At 40.5% G+C, this 26,423-nt stretch overlaps 1 protein-coding gene and 1 pseudogene across 2 annotated transcripts in view; one reads left to right on the top strand and one right to left on the bottom strand.

Moving 5' to 3' along the window:
* Exoc4 (exocyst complex component 4) overlaps nucleotides 1–25,429 on the bottom strand; it is a 711,882-nt gene extending 686,453 nt beyond the window's left edge. For both annotated transcript variants that reach the window (XM_021189789.2, XM_029535373.1), the window contains exons 1-2: nucleotides 25,317–25,429; nucleotides 8,496–8,685 (exon numbers count right to left, since the gene is read on the bottom strand). In XM_021189789.2, coding sequence (XP_021045448.1) covers nucleotides 8,496–8,685; nucleotides 25,317–25,402 — 276 coding nt within the window. In that variant the 5' untranslated portion in view covers nucleotides 25,403–25,429. The remainder of the gene's footprint in view (nucleotides 1–8,495; nucleotides 8,686–25,316) is intronic.
* Nucleotides 25,430–25,482: 53 nt separating this feature from the next.
* The window catches only part of LOC110316764, a 2,651-nt pseudogene continuing 1,710 nt past the window's right edge, over nucleotides 25,483–26,423 (top strand).

Here is a 26,423-nt window from a genome sequence, read left to right as displayed (position 1 = left end):
TCTTGTAAACTTTATATGACCCAGGACAGGGGAAGGCCAGGGCCAAGTAGTGGGAGTGGGTGGGTAGGGGAGCAGGGGCGGGGGTGGGGTATAGGGAACTTTTGGGATAGCATTTGAAATGTAAATAAAAAAAATAATAATTAAAAAAAAAAGAAGGTGTGGCCTTTTTGGAGGAAGTGTGTCACTGTGGGGTGGGCTTGGAGATCTTCCTCCTAACTGCCTGAGGATGTCCAGTCTTCCACTAACAGTCTTCAGATGAAGATGTAGAACTTTCAGCTCTGCCTGCACCATGCCTGCCTGGATGCTGCCATGTTCCTGCCTTGATGATAATGGGCTGAACCTCTGAACCTGTAAGCCAGCCCCAATTAAATGTTGTCCTTTATAAAACTTGCCTTGGTCACAGCAGTAAAACCCTAACTAAGACGTCAACATTCAGTTTCCAACACAGGAAACTCAAGAACAGGATAAGCACAGTATCAGACATGGAAATGTCCAGGAGGGAAAACTCAGCAAAACAAGTTGGAACCTTTTCATGGCTGGACTTGGGACCAGGCAAGGATGATATGAGGGAAGCTTTGTTTGTAATTACTATGTCTGGATTTCTTTGACTTAAATATCTCTAAAGGGCATTCAGAAATTCCTTTATTGTTTGTGATGGTTTGTATATTCTTGGACCAGGGAGTGGCACCATTTGGAGGTATGGCCTTGTTGGAATAGGTGTGATCTGATTGGAGTAGGTGTGTCACTGTGGGTGTGGGCATAAGATCCTCACCCTAGTTGCCTGGAAGTCAGTCTTCCACTAGTCGACTTTGGATGAAGACATAGAACTCTGAGCTCCTCCTGTACCATGCCTGCCTGGATACTGCCATGCTCGCACCTTGATGGTAATGGACTGAACCTCTGAACCTGTAAGCCAGCCCCAATTAAATGTTGTTTTTTATAAGACTTGCCATGGTCATGGTATCTGTTCACAGCAGTAAAGCCCTAACTAAGACATAGTTCTTGATCTAAGTAGTTATTATTAAACTCACTCCATTTAAAAATGTTAGAATTTGGTTTCTGATATTCTCTTATGAACTTAATTTTACAATTCTAGTTTTTCTCTCCATGTGTAATGGCTACCATAAAAGTAGGTAAAAGTAAATTTTGTTAGAACACCCAACTAGGCTCTTGACCAAGAATAGGGGAATAAACTTACAAAGTGTGCATAAAGCTTGGCAAATTCTTGTGTGATGGGAAAAGACCATTATGGAATTTCATACTAGTATACATATACAATCAGATCACTTCATAGTTTTGCTTTCTCCATAGAAACTAAAGTGAAAATAGTGTAGAATGGCAGGAAGGCACTGGCATTGGGTTGCACATTATTATCTAACTGAACTAACAAGGTAGAAACATAAAAAAACTACAAGAAATTATACTACCAAAATATCCTGAGTCTTTGCCTTTTTTATTAGAAAATCATGAAAAATTGGAAATGGGGCCAGTCAACAACAAAAAAGAAAAAAAAACATGAAAAATATGAAAATTGTATAATGAGAGAAGACAGTTGCAATAAGGGCATGTGTAGGAGTTCCACAACAGGCTAATCTAATCCAGTGACAGAATTTATGTCAGTACACAGAGTTGTGACAGAGCTGTACACAGCAGGATGTGGGTGAGAACCAACTATAAGAAGCAGAAGGCCACATGTAGTAGTACACACTGCGTAATCTAATTTGCATTGGGAAAGCTGATGCAGGAAGAGCCTAAGTTTGAGGCCAGTCTGAGCTACAACAGCCAAGTCTAAAGTTAGCCTGGGCTACATGGCAGGAGTGAATTCTCTGACACAATAGTAACAAATTCAAATATATAAACACCAAATTCACTGACCTGTACTACCAAAATACACACATATTACTTCATGAAAAATATACCTCAATAAGATGAGGAATAAACCATTATAGGAAATAATATAAAGCCAGGATAGGAAGCAAGCTTTTAATCCCAGCATTCGGTAGGCAGATTTCTGTAAGTTCAAGGCCATCCTGATCTACATAGTAGGCTCTAGGACAGCCAAGGACTACAAAGAGAGAACCTGTCTCAAGCAAACAAACAACAACAATAACAAATAATAATAATAAAAAATTTTAAAAAAAGAATATGGAGGTTCCTGGTTAAAATAAGAAAAGATAAAATGACAGTACTGTATGAACCAAGAATTCCAGTACTGGGCATTCAGATAGTTTCCAACTCACAATATCAGCTTCACAATGACATAAAAGTGGGACATATTCAGCAGACACATTCCCTCAAATTGTGATCATGTCCCAGGTCAGCATTAGGTCATGTGACACTCTGTAACAACACTGGGCAGCAGCTGTAAGCTACAGCTCCCAGAGAGCCACACAATCAGGAGGGTAAACAAAGGACCTTCCACAGCACTATAGCCAAGCTGGGATGTTCAATAGACAAGATATATTGAATGTACTTTTTAGTTTGTGGCATTTTCATATAATGATGGGAACACTTAAATATAATCCAACCATAAATCAAGGAACATCTGTATATCTGAAGGAAATGAAATCAGTATGTCAAAGAGACATTTGCACTGCCATGTTCATACAGTGTTACAAAGACAATCAGACAGAATCAATGTTATCAGATAAAGATAACAATGCACAAACGTGCAGCATTCATTCTTTAAAAGTATGTGTGAGTTGTCTTCTAAAAGGAATTCCTGACATTTGCAACAACATTCAACTGTAAGACATCATGCTGAGGGAAGAAGCCAGGCATACAAATACCATGCGAACTCACATGTGAACATGTTTAAGTAAACTCAAAAGAGAATTACAGTTACCAAAGGATGAGACTGAAGAGACATTACCCACAGGATACAAATTCTTAATTAGTAAGAAGAATAAATTCAAGAGCTCTATTATACAATATGCTGACTAATAGCAATGTTTTATACTTGACAATCGCTAAGAGACACTATAAGTTGTTTTACTACAGAGAAAGAGTATGTATGTGAGGAAATGTGCATATTATTTTATTTCACCATTCAATAATGTGTTCATATTTCCAAATACCATGGTGCATTCATAAATGTATATAAATTTTATTTGTTGATTAATAAATTTATATTGTCTTTTTAAGTGTGAATGGAAAGTAGGGACTCGATCTGTCAAAAAGGTACCAAATTCACATAAACATTTCTTCCTCAAATTCATGTTCTGATTTCATAAGTGTGATGACAGCATTGTCACTCTGTTATGGTATGTTTAATTAATATTGAAAGGCTACATTACCTTGTTGCATTCATAAATCCATGAAAGTCAAGCTTCATTTATAAATAAATCCATGGAAAGCCAAGTTGTTAAAACCATGCCATCATGCAAGGAACTTGACATTTGCTTCAAATCATGTGTTCAGCTGCACCAAGAACCTCAGGGTCAATATATAAAACTGTAAGTCACTCTAATTAGAGACCAGAAGAAGAAAATATAAGCAGGGCTCAAGAGGCTACTGAAAAGGGAAATGTGAGATAAGACAGGTGGCAGAGAGGTTACAACTTTTCTAACCCAACCTTGGAACAAACAACAAACAAAGAAAACTAACTGAGACTTTAAAAACAATAAAAACCTGCCTATTCTTTTTTAAGAGGAATAGCAGAGATACACTTAGGGGCTAACATAGACCTGCCCAGGGATAACACGGAAAGGCCATAATCTTCAATAATTCTGCTTAACAGAGGCAGAAAAGTGCTGACTTCAAATTGAGAAATAAAGAGGAGAAAGCTTCTGTGTGCTAACACCATAACAAACGCACAGCACACACATAACAAAAGCACAGCACACATGCAAGCAGCATGGGACACCTGTGGGCCGGAAAGAACCCAAGATGGTCCCTGGAAGCGAGAAATGGTCACTAAAACTCAACACATCAATGTCACTTAGGTTTACAAACAAACTACTGCTCTATCCCTTTTGTGGCAGTGGAAGTAAGTCTGCATCTAAGCGCTGTCATGCACGCTTGCCTGTGAGAAGGGCCCAACTGAGGTGTTTGTAGAGTTTATTAAAAGATCACAGAAAGAATGAACTGGAGAAACACCGCTCTGTCTAAAAGCCCTTTGGAACTATATATTTAAATTACCCCCTCACATTTGTATTTCCTATGGTTCCCTTTAGTTCTTTTAACTTCTATTCTTGGGTTTTAAATTCTCTAAAAATTGTCCCTCAATTCATTCTAAGAGCAATACCTTTCTCTTCAGCTACTTGATGCAGACCCAGATCAAGAAACCCTTGGACTTTAAGGAAAGAATGCCTCATGGTTCCTACAACTACAATAATGCACCTAAGACTACTGTCCAGCATTTAAATTAACCTTCTTATTGCTGGTCATTGTTTAGCCTGTCCATTTCTGAAAGAGGCTTTCTTCCTTTTCTCATACAAAGAATTTTCACTAATATTTAGGCTGTAAATAACATCTTATAAAAGTCACGCTCTACTCCTATGACATTCTTTGTATTAATTAAGGCTATTCTTCATCCTATGTCTACCTTTCAAAGTATACTCTTACATAAAAGTCAAAAGTCATTTTAGGTAAATGTTAAGTAATGAATGTTGCATTCCTGAATAATGAGGCCCCAGCAACATCACTTGAATAATTATTCATAGTTATTTCTAGTTGTAGACAAGAAAAGCAGGTTTTTAGCATGGGATCTAATACCAAGAAAACAGCCAATAACAGGTAAAATGCTAAGTGTTTGTATGCATACAAAGAGCCAAGTGCATGCTCCACTTTGCCCACCCTTCTTCCATGATAACATGAGACTGACTACTTAATATGTTTGAAGAAATCTGTACTGCACTCACATCATGGCCTCCTCATACTGTGGAGAAACACTGCCAAGCAGAGCGTGTACGGTACAAGTCATGCATCTGTATCAAATATCTCCCATCAGTGTCAATGCCATCGTAACAGACAACCATGCGACTGGCAGAATCCATGCATTCTGAGGCATCTCACTTTAGGAAATTTTACAGTGTATTCAACAATAATAGGATCACTCAAGAATTTTATTTTGCACCTTACTTGATCTGATCGGTCATAGATGGCTTTTCATTCACAATAAATATTTTTTAATCTAGAAAAAAATTCTAAATGGACTTATTAGCAAATGTAAAATGTTCAAATCACTTGGGAAGAAAGTCAAACTCATCTTATACCATGCATTTATTCCAAAGGACATAACTCTAACAATATAACCTAAATGGGCATATGGAAGCAATGTCAAGATGGGAGGTGATGCATGGATACAAACACATCTTCATCTGACTTGTTCCACATTAAAGCATATTCCTACACCATCAGGTACAGTATGCCTTTAAATGTTAGTCATACTATGGTGTTCCTACATTCAAAAACTTACCACTTCTAAAGGCTACAGATAATAAATAGTACACACTGCAAAATAAACATATACATGGGCCAAGTGTCCATCATACATTATGGCCAGCAGACCCTAAGGCACCAGCTCCCCGTGCCACATGTCACATGCCAGCTCTTTCATGTCTCGTGTCACCTTCTCACCAGACTGGTCCTCCTGCTGCCTCAGGATTATTGCACCTGCTTTCCTCCTTCCTCAAAGTCCCCTTACAGGCTCTCTTCCTCATCCTTTTCAGATATTGGCCTTCCCTGACCAACTTATTTAAAAGATCAAGTCCCACCAGGCAGTGGTGGTACACACCTTTAATCACAGCACTCAGGAGGCAGAAGCAGGTGGATCTCCGAGTCTGAGGCCAGCTTGGTCTACAGAGTGAGTTACAAGCCAGTCAGGACTACATTGAAAAAAAACTGCTTCAAAAAAATAAAATAAAATCCCTAGTCACTATTTCAGCATTTTTTTTTTTTTTTACCATGTGCTCTGTTTTGAATGTAAACTAAAAACTTAAAACTCTCTGGACAGAAATCATTCACTCCTGTACTCCAAAGTCTAGACCAACAATCTTTGTATAGGGCAGACATGTAGATATTGTATTTGTCTCTACACACTATCCTCATGTAAGCTCCGAGAGGGCAGGATGCCTGATGTGTCACCAGCTCCTAAAACCAAACCAGGAGCATAGCTGGCACTCAAGAGATATTTATGGGCTCGATCTTCTTTATACTACTTTGCTAGAGAACAGAAAGAAAACTGCACACCAGTTCTGAGAATCATCAGCCTGCTATGTGGCCCTAGAATAACGCAGCCTGATGATTCCTGACTCATCGACTGTTTCACCTGAGACAAGCGTATATCTGTACTTGGTATACAACCTGAAGTGCAAGCAACAATACACAAATAACATGGGAAGATAGTTTGGGAAGCATTACTGCTTCTTTAATCATTAAAAGAATCTCTTACTTTTATGATACAAAATTATCAAAATATGGAATACAAACAAATTTACTTTCATTTTTCAGCATTTTTCCTTGCTTCTTAATCAAAAATTAAAGTGGGGGCTTTTTTGCAAAGTTTTTATTCTGCACTTCTCCTCCAAATAGTGGCACTAATTCCTAACACTGAACCAGGTGGCATTTACTTTCTTAGCAAACTAGTATAATAAAAGCTTCTCTTTGTTGTTGTTGGTGGTGGTGGTGGTGGCAGTTTGGTTTTTGTTTTCTTCCCTCAGACCTCAGACTTTAATATACTGAAAGTAAGATTGGTACATTAGAGTGTCACTTCTATAACAAACACAAGATCCTCAGGATCAAGCCCTCATTTGCAGATGCATTCTACTGGCAGCAATGCTGCTACTGTGCAGCTGCTGCGTGGTGGGAGCAGAGCAGTAATCACTGCTGCAACCTCCCTAGACAAAGAGAGTAGGACGACAGCCTTCCAGTCAACCACACTGAAACGAAACACAAGCACTAAGATGTCCCCACCCCTGCTGTGATTAGCCTAGGCAAAGCCAGAAGTCAGCAGTGCTAGACACTCATTTCCTAGTCTGTTAGTCAAAATGGACTAGGGTTTGTTTTAAATAAGAGCAACTCATCTACAGTCTCACCCAGTTTCACAGATAAATACATGGGAGGAACCTACCACATCTAAAGGCAACAAATTACAGCATTGCTTTCAAAATTGGCCAATTATTTTTAAAACGTAGAGATTGTTTCAGAAAAGGCCAAAGGCTTACTGGTTCCAGAGCTGGGCTCTAAGAGGCTGAACCTCATATCCATACTATCTGAATATAATATATGAACTGCTTACAGAATCACAGTAAAAGGTCTGGAGGACCAGAAAGGATGTAACAATGGCATAAGCACAGCTGTTCCTGGGCAGGAACAAGCTAGGGAGTCCTCTATGTCTCACAGTTCAGATAGCAAGTCCCAAACCACAGTCTGCACAGAGCACAATCTCCCAGAGGTGACTGGGCAATTTCCCTGTACTTCATACTGCAAGAGTACATAAGCGGAGATCTCGCCCATTTGCCCATGTTGGGGTTCTGCAATGTCTCATCTTTGCTTTTTAAAGGTGAAAGGCACTGCTTGAAAAATTATTAGGAAAAAAAAAATGTGTCAATAAAGGCTTTAGAGTCAGGGAGTCCTTATTTCACATTCTAAATCTGTCATGATAACAGATGCAACCTGTTTTGTAGTCCTTGGCTATGCATTGGGGGGAGGGGGCTATATGTGCATGGGTGCACATATATGTGCAGTTGTACATGCATGGGTATGCACAACAGATCATGCCTGACCCCACCCCCCCCAAAAAAAAAGTCTGTGTTCAATGCAGGTAGCAATTACTGTTACTTCTCAAAGAACAGTACAGAACAGTTTTAGAGGAGAGCTCCTATAAATGCACTGCATTTATATAGGGCTCAGTGGGCAGCACTTGCTGCAAAAGCATGATCACCAGAGTTGAGGTCCCTAGGCACATCAAAACTGGCCATGGTATCACATGCCAGTGATAGGTAGTAGGAAGACAGAGACGAGTAAAGCCTGACAGTCGCTGGAGAGCCAGTCTAGCTGGATCAGGAAGCTTCAAATACAGTGGGATCGTGTGTCAGAACAATAAAGTGTAAAGTAATGATGAAAGATACCTAATGCTGACCTCTGACTTCCGTACACAGACAAGACATAGGCACACACACGTGCACACATGCGCATATCCATGCATGCACACCTGCACATATACACATAACATACCAAAAAAAAAAAAAAAAACCAAAAAACAAACAAAAAAACCAAACCAATGGTACACAGGTTTTTTTTTTTTTTTTTTTTTTTTTTTTTTTGAGCAGTCAATTATCCCTTTGGCAAAATATAAAAGCACCTAACAAACGCACTTTGTCCTTAGGCCACTAAAGGCAGGGTACCCAGGAAACGATAGCTATTCAAAACTCCAGAAAATGTCTTCATGAATCGCAGTGGTCAAGGACCATTAGGCACTACTCTGTGGTATAGCTCCAAACTACACCTGTAAGGGAAGGGGACCGTGTCAGACAGGAAGAAAGGAGGCTCACCTGCTTGATTTTATTCCTCGAGTTAGTGATGCGTTCTGTGATACTCTGGTATGTGCGAATGGCTGTGGTCAATTCTGTGTAGTGCTGAACGATCAATTCATCCAGGTCACGGTCACACTTCTCATAGGCTTCTTCAAGGCGACCTTTCTCATTTTCTCGGTCTTCAACATCATCACTGGTAGACAGAGTCCTGTTGAGGCCAGAATTTGTCAAGCTGTGTCAAACTTCAAAGCAACAATAAAAACAGTATACAGTCAAAACACTAGCACATGCATTCTACAAACTAGGAAATGTGACTTAACAGAAAATACAAAATAACCTTCAAAGTTGATTCTAACACCACATAAGCACATGCACAGGCTGCCTAGTCAGACTCCATGCTTCACCTAGTCTCTTGACCCCTGAAAGGATTTCAATCAGATAGCAGGTGGGCATGGATTCAGAGGAAAGCTGGACAGCTCTTGGTTTGTATGAATCATAATCATTCCTACCAGCTCTGCCCTTCTTACAATTCTGGCTAACAAGACCTACAGAACATCTAGAGAAAGGCCCCTTCCCGAGTCCAGGACACTTGACACGGAGAGCTGGGATTCTTAGGCACTTCTGTTATCTGTGGAAGCAAAAGGCATGGTAAATGCTTCTGCAGCTGTGTCCATGGGCAACAAGAAGGAGCCATCCCTGAAGTCATCCTCCCTTGGAGATAAATTTAAATATTGTTTAAGTCACTTCTGGATAGCCTTCTTTTGTATATGGTGAAGGGATAAAATTTCTCACAAGAAACCACTTTCTAAAAAGAGTTCATGTGAATGGCCTGAAATACACAGAGCTCCCAGCAGCCTAGGAATAAGGTCATGTTAATTCTAAAATCTGTTACAACAGCAATAACCTAAGCAGCACTACAAGACACAGCCTGCATTCACTATTCTTCAACACCGCCAACAAGATTGATAGGAATCAACAATAACCAGACAATGAGATAGGTACACTTATTAAAAATCTTTCAATAACTCAGTTTGATACATGGGCCACCGATCTTTGTTTCCTCCATTATCTTTCTTGGATAATTTTTTTTAATTTAGTATTATAATAAAGAAACCTTTCCCTCTTATCTGCTTACTGTGGTAATTTAGAGTTTCATTAAATTCCCTCAGATTTGTCAGCTTATACATTCAGCCTAGTTTATTTCATTTATCTTTTTTAATTTAGGGAGGGGGATATTTAGGCTCTCAATGATGGATGCAATCAATTATAAGTCCATCATTAGAACTGCTTTCAGAGATGGTCTGTCAGCAAATCAATCACATACCCACCTCCAGATACTTCCAAGTAAAATACTGTAAAACAGTCTTCTCCAAACTGTCACTCAGAGCAAGGGGTCTTAATTCATGAGCCACACAATATATAAAATTTCTTTTTCAATTTAGAGGGGAATTCAGGAGGCCTGTCTGTGGCTTCAATGGACTTTCTAAAATGAATTCTGTAAATGTGTTAGGGATGCCAAGAGATCAAGTGTTGCATGAAATGAAACAATCCTGGGAGCTAAAAAGGGCAGTCCCAGGCCAGACCCTATTTCCTCATCTGTAAACTGCTGATCCCAAGCCTGGTGATTTCCAGTGTTTGGGGGCAAAAAACATACAAGTATTTAACTACCAAAGTAAATCAACTTGATCTCAGAAGGAGAGCCAACAAAATCACCTCTGATATTTGGCTCACAGTACCTTAGCATGTCTCTCTGTTATTTCTTATGATATATAACTTTGCTCTTTAAATCTGAAGTCTTCCTGTATGCTACTCTAAAGAACAATCAAGAAATGCCTTCAATTTATCAACTGTCCCATAGGTAAGAGTCTCTGGATGTTTTAACTCCATAGCTTCTGCAGAGCTACCCAGCATGAGTCTGCCATTTTCACAGTGCCTTCCACGTTCTCTTTCCCATCACACACACACACTGCCATTTGTGGAAGGAAACATGCCAAACATCTCTCACACTATTTACCTTAACTAGTCAGAATTACCATTAAGGAAAATGTCAGGCCCGGGGAGGACACCTTCTCTGGCATGAGCTGTCACCGCAATGCATTACCAGATCATTAGGAGTTACTTACAAAAGAGAAAGGGTTACTAAAACGAAGATCAGGAGTAAATTGAGTCCACGGGGGATCTTTTCTCCTATTTTCATTTCCAGAGGAAATATTTATATAAGAAATACCCTGTGCCAAGTTTAACTCACACTGAGAGATCATCCTCTTCTTTTTGATATAACCTGGGATGAATGACAGTTTTGGTTTTAGTCAAACACTATTATAAAACTCACAAATTGTTACGGTGTCTTTTTCAGTGGAGAGAAGGCAGGAAGGATAATGAAAATAATGAAGACCTCCAAAATTTAGAGAGGTTTGCAGATGCCAGAACCCAGCTTTATTCAGCATTTTATCAAATGCTCACTCCTGTTGGACTGGAGCCTGTTATCTTCCAGTCCCCTTTTCTCACTAGAAGCAGTTGGGCTTTGAAGAGGCTAAACAATCCCCCCACCCCATGCAGTGAGAATAAGAGATCCTAGAAGAATCCAAAACCCAAGTTTGTTTACAGGTTTGAACAACTGCAAAGTAACTAAAACCTGTCTCTGAATTCTAACTGCCTAGGCTGGGCTCCTTAGTCCACTGTATTTACTACCCAGAGGACCTCAGTAACTGAATCTTATTTTGTTCATCTATAAAATAGAAAGAAGATACATTCCTTACAGGATGGTGGTGTTAAGCACAATCAAACAAGGCCTCAAATACCATTATCAGTCAACAAATGTTGCCCATAGTTATTAGCTATCATTGCTACAAGAACAGTTTAGGTTTGAAGGGGTATTTATCTTTGCTTGTGTTGGTTGGTTGGTTGGTTTTGAGGAATTGTTTGTGGTTTTCATTTTCTAAGACAGTGGCTTGCTATGGAGCTCAAGCTGGCCTACCAACCACTGTACCGACCAGGCTGACCGCCACCATCCTCCTGCCTCTACCTCCCAAGTGTTGGCTTTACAGACAAGCACCACCACACTGGGCACTACAATGCAGTTTTAGTTTTAAAAAAAAAAAAAAAATCTTCGTTCTGGTGGACAGTCCATGATGATGAGCAAGATTTCATATCTCTATTTGTAAAATGTAAATACTAAGCCCAGAAATGTATAGATGGGGAAGAAAGTAAACATGAGGCCCAGAGTACAAACAGAAGCAATGCAATGACCACGTGGGGAGCACGTCTGTGATTATCCCTAAGACAGTACGATGAGCTGGATAGAACCTGACCCTTTTTCTGAGACACCCGCAGAGCTCAGAGAAGGGGATAATGTGCACACAGCACCCATGCATGCAGCCAGCCCTCCTTCTACCATACATGTCAACTGCTGCATTCCCCGCATCACCTCCTCAGCTGAGAACTTCACCCTAATGGTATGACAGCTCGCCTGTAAGAAAGCAGGGGTTAGCTAAAGATGAAAAGATACATACAGGCCCTACTACAGTTTTTTTCTCTCTGGTTGTTGTTGTTGTTGTTGTTGTTGTTGTTGTTTTCCTTTTTAAGAAACACTGTTGGTCCTGACAAAATGGTTAAAAAGAACAACAAAAAGACAGAAGCAAGGAACATGATATAAAGTTGACACTCCAAAATGCATTCAAATTACATTAGCTTTCGCTCTGCCCTATTTCATGTAAACTGTGATTACAATTTACAAAGTGCTGCTGAGTAAACACTGGAACAGGAAATGCTAAACTAGACTGCAGTGAAGCTAGATGCAGAGACATTTCTGGATCACTAACAATTTTGCACAACGACACCTCTGGTATTTTACATGATGAATTATATCTCTAACCATGACTAATTAATCCCCAGGAAGGAATGTGTTCACCTAACAGGCTAAAGGGTCCACCAAATGCTTCTAGCAGGAACAAGGATGGGAGATGGTTCCAGCGAATTCACAAGCCACCAGCTCCCAGTGACTCCCAGACAAAAATTAAAACACGGGATAAAGATCTGGAGACTAAAAGTGGAATTTTTCCATTTCTTTTCACTTCTTTCCTTTTTCCCTTTTCTAACACCAGCCTCAGTCTTTCAGTTGGCCAGTCAAATGTGAAAGGAAAACACACACTCACCATCAGCAATTCCTTCTTCGAGCAATTTTGCTCTCTTTGGATTTAATAGAGTAATGGAGTCCAGACAGAAGCAAGCACATGAAAGTCAATGTCATGTTTTAAAAGATCAAAGGAAACACACACAGAAGGGAAAGTGCACCTAGGAAAATCAGGTTACTCACCAGGACAAGCATCACTCACCAGAGCAAGGACGTCCAGCCAGAGACATAGAAAAAGAAAAGAACCAGAGCCAGACCATCGCCAGGAGTACAGCAAACATGTCACACCTTTTGAGGCCCTCAGCACATATGTCACACTGAGACATTTGAGGTTTGCAGAAGGAACTCAGTGGACAGCACTTGCCTAGCATGTGCAAGGGCACAACACTGCATTTTTAAAAAGCCACTTTTTCTTTCCCCATTCAATTTTCCTGTGCAAAATTTGAACATATTAGCCGGGTACAGTGACACAAAACTTTAATCCCAACAGAGGGATTAAAGGCAAAGGCATGTGGCTCTTTGTGTGGGAGTTCAACGACAGACTAGGCTACATAGAAAGACTTGTCAAAAAAAAAAAAAAAAGAGGAACATACACATTTATAAACTGGGCTAGGTACGGTAATCTCATCAAGGTAGAGGCAGGAGGAGCAGGAGTTGAGCCAGCCTTTGCTACAAAGTGAATCTGTGGTCAACCTGGGCTATATGAGACTGTCTCAAAAACAAAACAAGTCAAAATCAAACAGTTGTTCTCAAAAGTAAAACTGCAGACTCAAATAGGGCTTTGCAGTAGGGCAAGGCGGCATCACCCTATAATCTCAGAGACTTAGAGGATAAAACAAGAAGATCAGGACTTCGGGGTCAGCCTGGGCTACGCTACACAGAGAGGCTCTGGCTTGGGAAAAGAAATTCTTAGTAAACAGTAACAAATAGAATTCTGCAACCCTGGTGAGTTCCTCAACTACCCCTTGTATGTTTTTCCTTGTAAAACAGGCAGAAGAACACGACTCCTGCCTCTCCAAGATGTTTTAAGGACTGAAGAAGTTTGGGTAGAAAGGTGGAGTGCTTACTCACATTACAGAAGCAAAAGAAACCATCTGTGACTCCCAACACTGTCAGCCCGAGGCCCCTCAAACCTCTCCACCCCAGTTCCTAGGAATCTGTTATGAACTCGGAGCAGATCTTTTCTCTGTATTCTTACAGTGCCTGGCACATTAGATGTTTAGTAAAAGCTATATAATGAGCAACAGCAAGATGCAGAGTGTAAAAGGTCACGCAGGACAGCTCCCTGACTGAGACAACTGATGTGGAATGGCCTTGCTGGAAGCCACACATGCTTATAAATCCCTGGGAAGGAAAGCAACAGTTACAGGTATGGTGGCCCTGTCAATTCACTGATCCATTCAACAGAGCTAAGCAGGTCACCTACCAGGCTGACTAAGTGGCTAGACATACAGCAGTAACTAACCAGCCCTCCCTCAAGAAGCTCACATGTCAGCTTGGAGATACAGGCCATAAAGTAGGTAGGTAAGCAAGTGCATCAGGCAGAGGCTGTGGTACAGCCGAGATAAAAATACCCCCCTCCGAGAAACCCTGTCTCCAAAAAAAAAAAAAAAAAAAAAAAAAAAAAAATGCCCCTCACACTCACACCAGCAAGGGTACAAAAGGGTACCGCATGAATAGATCCGTTGTGAAGATATCCTCTGTGGGAAAGCTGTTCTAGGGAGGGAAGGTGCCAGGTCATGAAGAAGAACAAATTCTAACTGCCATGGGGACGAACGACATGCTATCATGGTGGCTACCAACTGCCAGTGTGGAAGTGACAGGAGAGGAGGTCAGGAATCAGACCAGACACAGCTCTGTCAGCTTTTCTCTGGGTAGTCACTGAAGCCACTACTTGGGGTGGTGATAACTTATCAGCCAGTAACCACATTTATAATGGTTTCACTTTAGTTATATCTCATCTCTTTCAAAAAAAGGGGGGGGGGAATCACAGACATTTTTCACTATAGTAAAATATACAGCTCATCATTATATAAATGCAAAGAATAAGTGTGTCACACTGCCACACAGAGTTCATAGTAAATGAGTTCCTAATCTAAACTTGAGCTTCCAAGCAGCTAAGGCAAAAAGTTCTAATTCTCACTTTCTAAAGACTCATTCTGCAAGTTCATTTTTCATTTTACAATATAATGAAACACATCCTCAACAATCTTCTTAAAATAAGGTAACAGATTTTATATTAATATCTCTTCAGGAGCATAATTAAAAACTAAATTCAGGCTTCCATATTCTGAAAGGCAATGGATATAATCCAAGTATACAGCTTTCCGATGACTTATTTTTTTCCATTCTAATCTAGGGATAAAATTTAGAAAACATATAGAACAAAGTAAGTCAGACCATGTTCTCTTAGTTTTCTCCTCTCAACAAATCTTTTGACAGCTCAAGCCACTGGCTAGCAGTTCTCTGTAGAGCACATAGCACGCATGTCGGTGTTAAGTGTTAATATAATACTCAACATTACAAGTCAGTGTGACAGGCAGTGCTGAATGCAACAGCAATCACTCCTTCCTGAGCTTCCAGGTTACCTGTCTGCAGATGACAGACTCTTATTCTGGAAGCTTAGAGCATTTTAACAAGGTGAGAAAAGGGCCTAGCTTAGTTATAAACTGATCTGTGTGCCCCACAAAAAGGCTTTTTGTCTTTTTATGATAACATCTCAGTACTCTACTTGACTGTGCTTAAGAGACAGAAAACAAGGAGGTGATGAAGTTCAGCAAGTCAGGGAAACCTCACGGCTAGGAATGCTGTTCTCGTGAGAAAGCAAGAGACAGGAAGGAATCCTGAGCACACAACCAGAAGAAAGGCTCTCAGAGGGACAGAGCAAGGAGGTGACCATTTATATGCCAAGAAGAGAGGTTTCACCAACAACTGATTCTGATGGTGCTTTGATCTTGGACTTACAGCATCCAAAACAGTGAGGAAATACATTTCTATTGTTTAGCCATCCAGTCATAAGTGTTTTGTGAGAGCTGCTGGAGCAGAAAGCTACTCTGCCTCAGAAAGTACAGGCGATGTTATTACAGTTAGTTAAATTCTCATTCACCCTGTTTGCTGCTAGTTTATCTGGGGTTTGGAGGGTTGGGTTGGTTTTCTTTACACAGAGAATTTGTGATCTCCTGCTCTAGCTGCCAAAATGCACAAACTGAAGATGTGCACCACCAGGCTCAAGTTGGTTGGTTAAACTCTCAAGGCAATGTCATCGATCAGCCTAAACAACACACATTCTTGACAAGTCTACATGAAGAACTGAATACAGCTGTAGATGGCTAAAACACTTGTTACAAGAGATAAAGTTACACATTTAAATCTTGGTGACCATTCAGAATGAACGGAACTGAGCCATATTTTCTGAAAGCTGATATTGGGCTTACCTGTCCACTAAGGCCCCACTGACCTCTCTTCCAGAAGTAATACAAACTAAGAAAACAAATAATGAAAATCCCATTATGCAACTAAGAAAAACGAATTACAAGTACACCTTCACATACCCAAAAATCACTACTGAGCAAGCAACAGAGCACCATCTACAAAAGGCATCAAGTGTCCTGAGCCACCCCCTTCTGAGACGTACTCCAGGTCGGCCTAGGAGACTAGCCAGACGCTGCAACGTTCCTGAGCTTCTTACCATCAAGAACCTCAACCCCACCACCACAGACACCTTCTCTCCAACACAAGAGTACAAAACAAGAACTGAACTTGAGGTGGACTAGATTCCAAGCCTGACTCCAGAAAGTGAAAACTGAGTGCTTCATAACTGTCTTTCCAGAAGAAAATGTCTCTTTTTGTTAGTGGTCCCAACAAAATGGGGAAAATGTCCAGAGCTGACGTGACTCTTCCAACATCAATCATGCCTCCTTCCCACACTGCTGTTAAATTTTCAGTTCTACCCAGCACTTGCTGGGTACTAGAGGCACATCTTCTTTCCAAAAAAGAACCCAGCCCACCTCATAGACAGCTAACAGCAAAATACACCTACATCCAACAAGGAAACTAAAGACAACAGCTCCAGGCATGAGTATAAAAAACCCAAAGCCATGAGGAAGAAAAGAGACTGGAGGATACAAACGCTCACTACACAGCTCAGTCAGAGTTCCAAGCTGAGTATGCAAAGCAGGGCACACTGCTACACTTCATAGATGGCGAATCATCTATAACTGCTTCCAGGGTGTTATCAAAATGAGAGGCCCTCGTCATGAATCTGAGATTGAATAAAGGATCACACATTAAAGAAATGCTAGAGATGTGTATCACTAGATAATCACACAAGATATATTTGATTCAAAGCAGAAGCAAATCAACACCTCACTTTCAAATCGGATTTTATTCTATTCAGTTATACATTATTCTTAATTATGACTCATTAGAGCCTATGAAAGACAGGATAATCCCATCCCAACTGATCACAATTCACAATGACAAGTCCCTCTGAAAAAGTTTTCTCATGCATATGAACATCCCTTAACAGTACAGAGAGACTTATGTAGCCTCAAGTGACAGTAAACAATGTCTGTTTTAAAGTCCTTTGAAAACTCACTAGTATCTGGCTGTAGACAGCACTTAGAGCCAATTACTACACCCAACATATGTGTGCATAGTGCTTTAATAGTGCAATTAACTCAGTTATACAGAACAGTACTAGAGGCCGAAAGCTATAAATTGCTTAGGCAACAAAAAGGCCATTATCTAAAATTAAGTAAAATCACTCGACTCAGGCATAAAACTCAGTTTACGGCTGACAAAGTCAACTTAAAAAATCTATCTCTTTCTCACTTCCTTTGTAAAGTCCAGCATGCTCAGAAAGTATTGTCCACAGATAGCCTCACTTCCTGGTAAGCTCCTCACAAGCAGACATTTCACACTTCTGACATAATGGAAATTAGGAAATTAGGGGCAGACTTTTTAAATGCAAAGATCCACGAGGCTTTAGAATACAGGTGTCATGAGAAATGCCAAGATCTAAAGCCTTGGTTCCCACTCTTCCTAATGCTGCAACCCTTTAATAGAGTTCTCATGCTGTGGTAACCCATAACCATAAAATGATTTTACTGATACTTCATAACTGTAATTTTGTTACTGTAATGAATCAAAATGTAAATATCTGATATGAAGGATATCTGACATATGACCCCTGTGAAAGGGTCTTTTGACCCAAGTCATCGCCCACAGGCTGAGAACCACTGATCTAAAGACTATCATAGAGTATTTCTGTGATCAATTTATCTACTAAACAAACACTCTACCTCCAGCCCCAACAAGTACATTTTATGGAAATTTTGTTACTATATTTTTAAATGGGTCAAAATTTCTAGTGGCAAAATTTAAAATTAAAAGACTTTTCAAAAAATTTCACCTTCATGAGATAGTACCACATTCCATCTGACTTCATCTAGCCCCGACTGGCTCCAATCCTCTTCCCCAACTACAGGAGCAGAATCACAGCCATGATTTATCTTGGTGAGTATTTCATTATACAAATGATCATCTTAGCAGCAATGCTTTTTAAAACTTTAAAGGGGTATCTTGTTTAATGGGGTGTGGTGTGTGTGTGTCTGTGTGTGTGTGTGTGTGTGTGTGTGTGTCTGTGTGTGTGTACATGTTCGCATATATGAAGCATCTGATACCTGTGGAGCTAAAGTTATAGGGAGCTGCCCAATATGGATGCTGGGTCCTCTGCAAGAGCAGTAACTGCTAAGCCATCTCTCCACCTTGAGTAATACTTTAAAAAAGAGAGACTCAGAGAGAAGAAAAAACTCATAGCCCAATTATTATCTTAATTTTTTTTAAAGGTAATAATTTAAATTTGTTTCTCATTTCCCCAATAAAGCACGTTTAAGGACTACTCAAACCTTATCATGCTTTTAAATCATCTGTATAGTTAGTTATAAAAATGCAGATACGTGTCAGATGGGTCAGGCAGTGCCTGAGACAGTGAATTCCTAGTAAAGTCTCAAGGGTGCTTTGGGATATATGATAACGTGAATGACAATTCCTGGAAAGAAGCTGTGTCTACAAAGACTGACTGATTGATTAAAACTGCAGTAATAGGTCCAGAGACTAAATACCTTGTCCTGGGTTAACTGTAGCCCCTGGAACACCTTGCCCACCTCTGTATATGAACCAATATCCTGTAACTAACGGATAAAAGCCTTTGGAAATCTATTGACTTAGCAGACCAATAGCTTCCACCAACACAAAAAGCTAAGATCACCATTAGAGCATCTTAGGCCTGTAGGAGAACCTCCCCCATCGTGCTGTACCTGCCTCTCTGATGTATCCACCAATGGATTTTCAACTTCCCTTGATTTATGACTATAAATATAAAACTGCACCTACTTTGGAACATGGAATTTGGTATAGCCTTAATCTGTGTTCCTAGGCCATGGGTCCTCAAAACGACTCCAGAATAAACTATCTCTTATTCCCTTTAAGATGAGTGTGTGTGTGTGTGTGTGTGTGTGTGTGTGTGTGTGTGTGTGTACAGCACTGTTATAAATGGAAAACACAGTATCTCTTGAATTCATAAATGATTTATGAATTTACTTTATGAAAGGGCTTCTAGTAAGAAATACAACTCAGAAAAAAATTCTCATAAGAATCTTGAAATGCATAATTGTTTTTATCAACACTACCATAAGTAACACAATATCATTCTTTTATTACTTTGTGTCAAATTGTGAGTTCTCAGTGTCTTCAAGGCTGAATCCCAAGCACATAAAAGACTGGCTACTACTTACTATAAGGATCAAGGTCCTAACTCATTTCACAGCAGTAAAGCAGTTAGCAAACTGTAAGCAGAGCAGACTCCGAGATGTCTCTGACAGAAAGTAAAATTCACCACTATAAACAGCTTCCAAAAATCTTACTAGTAATAAAAGACTCTAAAGCCTGAGCTGCCCAAAGTAAACCTACTGTGTGACCACATTAAATACCAGACCAACACTCCTGCAGGTGGCAAAAGAGCTGTATCTTTACAATAAAGACCAATAAGACATTTCAAGGCATGTCTCAGAGTCCTAATGGAAGAGCTCCAGGTTTAATGAGATGCAAAATAGGGGTTGGAAATTTAGCTCAGTGGAAGAAATTTGCTTAGCAAGCACAGGGTCCTGGGTTTGGCCTCCAGCTCCGAATTTGTTTGTTTGTTGTACAATAGATTGGACCCATGGCCTGAGGAATGTCAGGCAAGTACTCTTAGATTTAGTAAAACTCAAGTTTCTAACCAAAGACACTACAGACACTAGAAATGAAGAATTAAGCATCTGAGTGCCTCTCTGCTTCAAACTATACAAGGCACTTTTATATGCCTTGTCTCACTTCATGTTCCCCCAAACCACACCAGATCTTCACCATCCCATTTCATAAATGGGAAAGTAACATTGGGGGTGGTGGGAGGCTGAGTAAGTGATTTGAGATTAGAGGCTAGTACATTTTTCTTAGTTACCCAAAACCACACCCTCTCACTAAAGGATATGACCAGACTTATCTATAAAGATATGGATTGAAAAACTTGATGGTATTGCCCAATAATAAAACTATATGCCTCAAAGCTTTCAAAAAATTCCAACATGGGCTGGAGAGATGGCTCAGCTGTTAGAGGCTAGGCTCACAACCAAAAAAACTCCAACATTAACAATGAGTCCTGAGGCTAGAAACCAAGACTTCGTTCCCCAAGATACTAACTCTCCATGTATAACCAGAAATTGGAGCATTTTTCTTCTCATTTCTGTAAATGCAATTATCAACTGTCCCAGGACCTCCTGAAAGTGTCTGTTCTGTTTCCAATCAGGCGCTCACGTATATCCTTTATCCTACGTGCTATTATTACAGATATGCACCACCACACTGAGTTTATGCTGCAGATCAAACCTAGGGCTTTGTGCTAGGCAAGTAATATACCAACTGGGTCTATCAACAGTCCTGACACTCTATTCTGATAGTGATTTGCAATAGCAATGCATCATGGAAGGAAACAAGGCTGAGGGAAACCAAGAGTGAGAAGCCTAAAGGCTACTCTGAGTTGGACTCAGAAGAAGAGGGGAGACTAGAAATAGTATCTATGCCTAACACAGCTCTTGGGGCCCAGCTAAAAGCAGAGCGGCCAAGCTCCTCCTGCCACAAACTGTCACAAACCTCAAAGGTCCACATCACACATCCACATTCAAAGTCCACATCAAAGCCTGGTCCCCTCAACAAACCTTACTTTGAATTAACTATGGGCTGACCAAAATATCCTCTGCAGAGGAAGGATGGAACTTAACAGGAGCATACAATAAAGAATTTTCTATGTTACTGAAATTCCAACTTCTGTGAAGACATAAAAGTTGATGAAAATGTGAGTTTCCAACTGCCTTCAAACCTCCTTGGCATCTGCAACCAGCCTGTCTACAAAAGTTCTCCTCCAAGGTTTCAATAAGGTCTCTGTAAGTCCCAACCAGAGTTCATCTCTCCAATTAAACTGGCTATTTGCAGGCTGGCATACAAAGAAGGGAGAGTCAATGCTTAATTGGAAAGCAAATCACCTAACAGTAAGTGGTAGACACATTACCCAATTAAAAATCTGACAAGAACTCACAAAAATAAAATAACATCTCCGAAATGCCATCTTGCTCCTTTCACAACTTCAACTTCACACCAAACAAAAGGTTGAGGTAGAGTAATCAATAGGAAAGAAGGCAGATATGGTGTGTGAAGAGCATGTGAGTGTGTGAGTGTGTGTGTGTGTGTGTGTGTGTGTGTGTGTGTGTGTGTGTGTGTAAAACATCCAAACAGGACTCTGTCTACCCAATTATTTCTGCTGTAAAGGGCCCGTGGTGACTTCAATCTACAGTTAGTAGCAACCTCCAAAAGACCAAATCACAAGCACTACTCTCCTCACCAAAACCCTTCCTCACAGACCTGAGGCTGCTACACGGACACAATAGTGAACCATTACACACCTGACTGGCCTGAAATATGTTTATTCAGGATTTTTTTTAAGTGACTAAAATTTTAATTTACATAGCTCAAAGTTCCCTTTCCATCAAATATTAGAATGCAACTGTACTATATTTCTATCTTTTTTATTTTAAATTCTCAGTGACAGACTCTGATGCCAACAAAAACACAAGAGTCATTATCTACTAAGTACTCTAGGCAGTGAGAAATGGCTGTGGTGAGCCAAGCCCGTACTCCCAGAATCAGCATTAGGAGGTGGAAGCAGAGTAAGACATTCTAAATGATCGGTGCCTAGATAGCAAGTTTGAGGACAGTGAGGGCTACATGCAAGCCGATCTCAAAAATCCACATAGAAACAGAAGGAATAAGTGGCAATGAGACTGGGGCGTTTCCTTTCTGTGTACTAGCTCAGTCCTTACACTAGACCTTATCTGGAGTTTAATCCAGTACTAGAAAGTGTCTACAACAATAAATGTTCTTCTCTTCAAACTATTAAAAAAAACATTTTAGCCAAGTGTGGTGACTCACATCTTTATACTTGGGAGGCAGAGCAGATACATCTCTGTGAGTTCAAGGCCATTCTGGTGTACACAGCAGGTACAAGCCAGGCAAAGCTATAGATCATATCTCAGATAGATAGATAGATAGATAGATAGATAGATAGATAGATAGATAGATAGATAGATGCAATATAAATTGTTACAACACTAAACCTAGTATAGAAATGGTATTTTTATACATCTGAAAAAGAACTGAAGGAAATTTGTAAACATTCCAAAACACCAAAAAAACTGCTGCTGCTCAGTGATATAAAGCCATAAAGGTGAGACAATCAAACTGTTCAAAAGACAGTGGATTCTGTCACTAACCTATTTTGTGACAAAATGACAGGTGTAAGCCAACAAGAAAGAGCTAGCATGCACCACGTACCCTTTCAGGAATAGTCGGACTTTATAAACACAAACCTAAAATGGGTTTTCCTTTGTGAAGATTGTGGCCAAAGAAACTGGAAAAGGTCTAGTCTTTTGAGAGAATCTGAGAAAAGTTAAGGATGGAGGAGATAACTCAAGTACATGGGAGGACCTAAGAATAATGACTGTGCTGTGCTAGAGCAGCAGCATGAAGGGCAGGAGCTCAACAGATGGGGAGAGCAGAAACTTCAGAATGACACACAGTTACTAATGAGAAACACACAGGCCTACTCCTGTCTGCCGGCCCATACTACCCTTTCTCCTCTCAGGAAGAAAATACCAAAAGAGATTGGCAACATCTTCCCTCAATCCAAAGCCAAACTTTTCAGTATAAAAAGAAATGCTGAGATACAACAGCAACACTTCAGCAGCAAAAACATCTAGTCTTGTGTTCCTGTGTAATCACGAAGCCCAATCTTTATTAAACTTGCCTAGAATCATAGGTCTGGACATACCTCAATAGCATGGTTGTAAAAAACACAATAAAGGGAACATGTCATTCATGTGTCCTGACATGATCTGGATTAGGAATTAAAATTAAGGCAGTACTTCACAACATAAGTCAAAGTAAAAGATGTCTGGGCCAAAATCAGAGTAATAAAGTGAAGGTGATGCAGGCAAGCATGAGGGATAGATAACCAAAGAAAGCCAGATGTGGTGATGGACACCCGTGGTCCAGGACGTGGGAGGTGGAAGCAAGAGTTCACGGTTACTCTTATCTACACAATGAGTTTGAAGCCAGACTGGGCTACAAGTAACTCAGTGGTTCTCAACCTGTGGTATATGTCTTGACCCTATTGGGGTCAAATATCAAGTATTAACATTACAATTTATAACAGCAAAATTACAGTTCTGAAGTAGCAACAAAATAATTTTAAGGTTGGGATCACCACAACATGAGGATCTGTATTAAAGGTGGAACCATTGCCATAACTCAACACGAAACAACAATGAGGTACACTATCCAGCAGTGGGTGATGCCCCCTAGAAAGGGCAAGGAATTAGTCCTTCCAGGCAAATGTACAACTCCACAGCAGAATCAGCCAAAAAGCTTTTAAGTTATTTTTCGGTTTTTAAATATCACATGTTGAGGGTAAATCTAACTGCCACTTAAGGAATCTGACATAAAGCCTAAAGATTCAGAAGCACAAGGAAGAGGACAGGACATCTGTTTACAGTTGTTACTCTCCCTAACTCACTCTACTTCCATGGACGTGACCACTCCTTCCATGAATTCTGAATCTTGGTAACATTCCATCTTTCTCCAAGCCTATACTCTCCTCAAGGGTGATAATATAGCTTGTCTTCGCATGCATAACTCAGATGGTTCATTCCCTCATTCAACAAATATTTCCTAAGTACTAAATAAATGCCAGGCACCATATTAAATACTTATCTACTGTATAAGGGAGTGTTGACTATTGGGCAGGAAAAAAACAATGTCAGAAAAGGATTCCAAGCACTCAAATAAGAATTCCAGAGAAAATTAAGGTGCACTACTACAAAGGCTCCGACTGAGGTTTTAATATCATGGGATAAATCTGAACTGTATGTTATTAAACTAAGAATGTGTGCCTGCAGTGTTTTTTCTTCAGGGCCTACAAAGTGTATCACTTTCACAGACAGTTCTATCCTCTCATTTGTAAAATAAAATTGATAAGAACAGGGCATTCTCTTAAACTATTGGCTCTGCCATAAAACCCATACACGGGTCTTTTTCAATCCATTAATTGGTAAACTTTTAAAAACCTTTCAAAGCTTGATTTACCCATTCTCTCAAGGGCTTAATACCTACCAGATTCTGGTGGATCCTAGGTTTTAAAAAGATCATCAGGATCATTACGGGAGCCCTCTTAAATCAAAGTGACGGATAAGTTGAGGAAAGTGAGAAGCAAGGGGCATTTGTTTTAGGAAAATATATGGGATAAAATCCAAATGACAACAATGGATAAGTGTGTCATAATGCATTTTATTCAGGCTGATCTAAATTTGTTCAACGTTTTAAACATTTAAAAATAATAATTATAAGACTAGTAAATAGTCCACAACCCCACTCTCACCCTAATAGTTTAGGGAGGGCAATTTGAAATTCTATTTTGGTGTGGTTTTGAGTAAGAAACTGAAATAAGAAAGAAGAAAGAAGAAAGAAGAAAGAAGAAAGAAGAAAGAAGAAAGAAGAAAGAAGAAAGAAGAAAGAAGGAAGGAAGGAAGGAAGGAAGGAAGGGTCACCTCAATATCCAAAGCTAACAGCTCACACAAAACCTAGGATCTGAAGCTGGGGCTCTTCACGGGTAGTGGAAAGTGCCCAGAGTTGGACACTCTGCAACTCCTAACAGGAAACCTGGGCCTGATCCCCACGAGTCCAGGACGCCGCTGGCTTCAGGAGTGTGCACAGCACCAGGGCCAACCAGAACCAGTCGTCGGAATGAATGGGTACACCTGCGCTGGGCTTCTTCCCGAACCCAAGCGAGCCGGCTTTTAGGACGGGGGACAGAAGTAAAGGCCATGTCCCGAGGAAAAGACTGAGGAGGTGGGGTGTCCACCCCTTAACCCCGGCCCCAGAGAAACTGGGAGTCTTAGAGCACTGCCGGCGGGGGCGGGCAACGGGCCCTGGGGAGGGGCGGCGGAGGCCAAAAGGAAGAGAAGGGCCGGCGGGCGGGGCCCAGCCGATGCCTCTCCCTTCCACCGCGGAGGTCGAGCCGCTGCCCTGACCTCACCCTGCCTGCCTCCTGCCTCCCTCACCTGATCACCGAGATGAGCAGCCCCGAGGGGTCTTTGCTTTTGCTGACTGTGCTCCTGTATTTCCCACCAGCTGCTTCTGCCGCCATCTTGGTACGGGAGCGAGAGCCAGGTGCTTGACAGGACCGGGAAAAGTGTAAACTCCGCGGCTGACCCGGAACATCCACCAATGGCAGAAGAGAAGCGCGTAGGCGCGGAAGTGAAAAGCCCAATCCCAGGAGTTAGGAGGCGGGACTGATGCTCAGCGGGAGGCTGAGGCGCCTGTCCTCTCTAAGCACTCTGGGAAACGTAGTTCTTCTGCAGGTCCCGGGCATGCCTGGTCAATAAACCAAAGGCAACTTCATCAAGCCTCCTTAGTGTCTCTTTAGATATCTTCAGACAGACCTTAAGTTGTTTTTTCAGTTTACTCCATTTTATAATGTTACAGGCTTTAACTTAATGTATCTGATGATAAAATGCAGATTCTTCTATTTAAACGAAGGTCCCAAAAGAATGCTTGTGTGTGCAAAAAATATTAACTTAAAATACTATCTTTAAATCAACCAAAAGCAAAAATGTATAGGCACAGAGATTCTTCTTTGGTATTGCTCTGAGACTGAATGTTTCTATATTCGTCTTCTGTACAAGTTCACTGGTGCGGTTATGCCAAAACGCAGGCTGTGAGGAAGAAAAGAATCTGTCTACCCCAGGGGCTGTCACCCTTCCTAATATGTATAGTTTCTCATGCTGTGGTGACTCCCATCTATAAAATTATTTCATTGCTACTTCATAACTGTAACTTTGCTATTGTTGTGACTCGCAATGTAAATATTTGATAAGCAGGATGTCTCATATGCAGCCCCAACAGAGTCAACCCCACAGGCTGAGAACCACAGACCAATTTCAATGGATATAGGAAAATCTTTTGTAGAAATTTACCCATACTTTTAAAATAAAAAAAAAAAAAAAAAAAAAAAAAAAAAAAGATTAGAGTTTATAAAAACACATTTAATTAGCATTAGAAATAGTGTATAATTCTCATAGCACACCTTGTATCAACACAGCAGCAGTGGCTGCTTCCAGAAGGGTCTGGGTGTCTGGTGGAGTGGCACACAGTCCGAGCACTATCCC

Source organism: Mus pahari, chromosome 2 (assembly GCF_900095145.1).
Source record: "Mus pahari chromosome 2, PAHARI_EIJ_v1.1, whole genome shotgun sequence".
Classification (NCBI taxonomy): Eukaryota; Metazoa; Chordata; class Mammalia; order Rodentia; family Muridae; genus Mus; species Mus pahari.
This window is presented reverse-complemented; position numbering and strand designations above follow the sequence as displayed.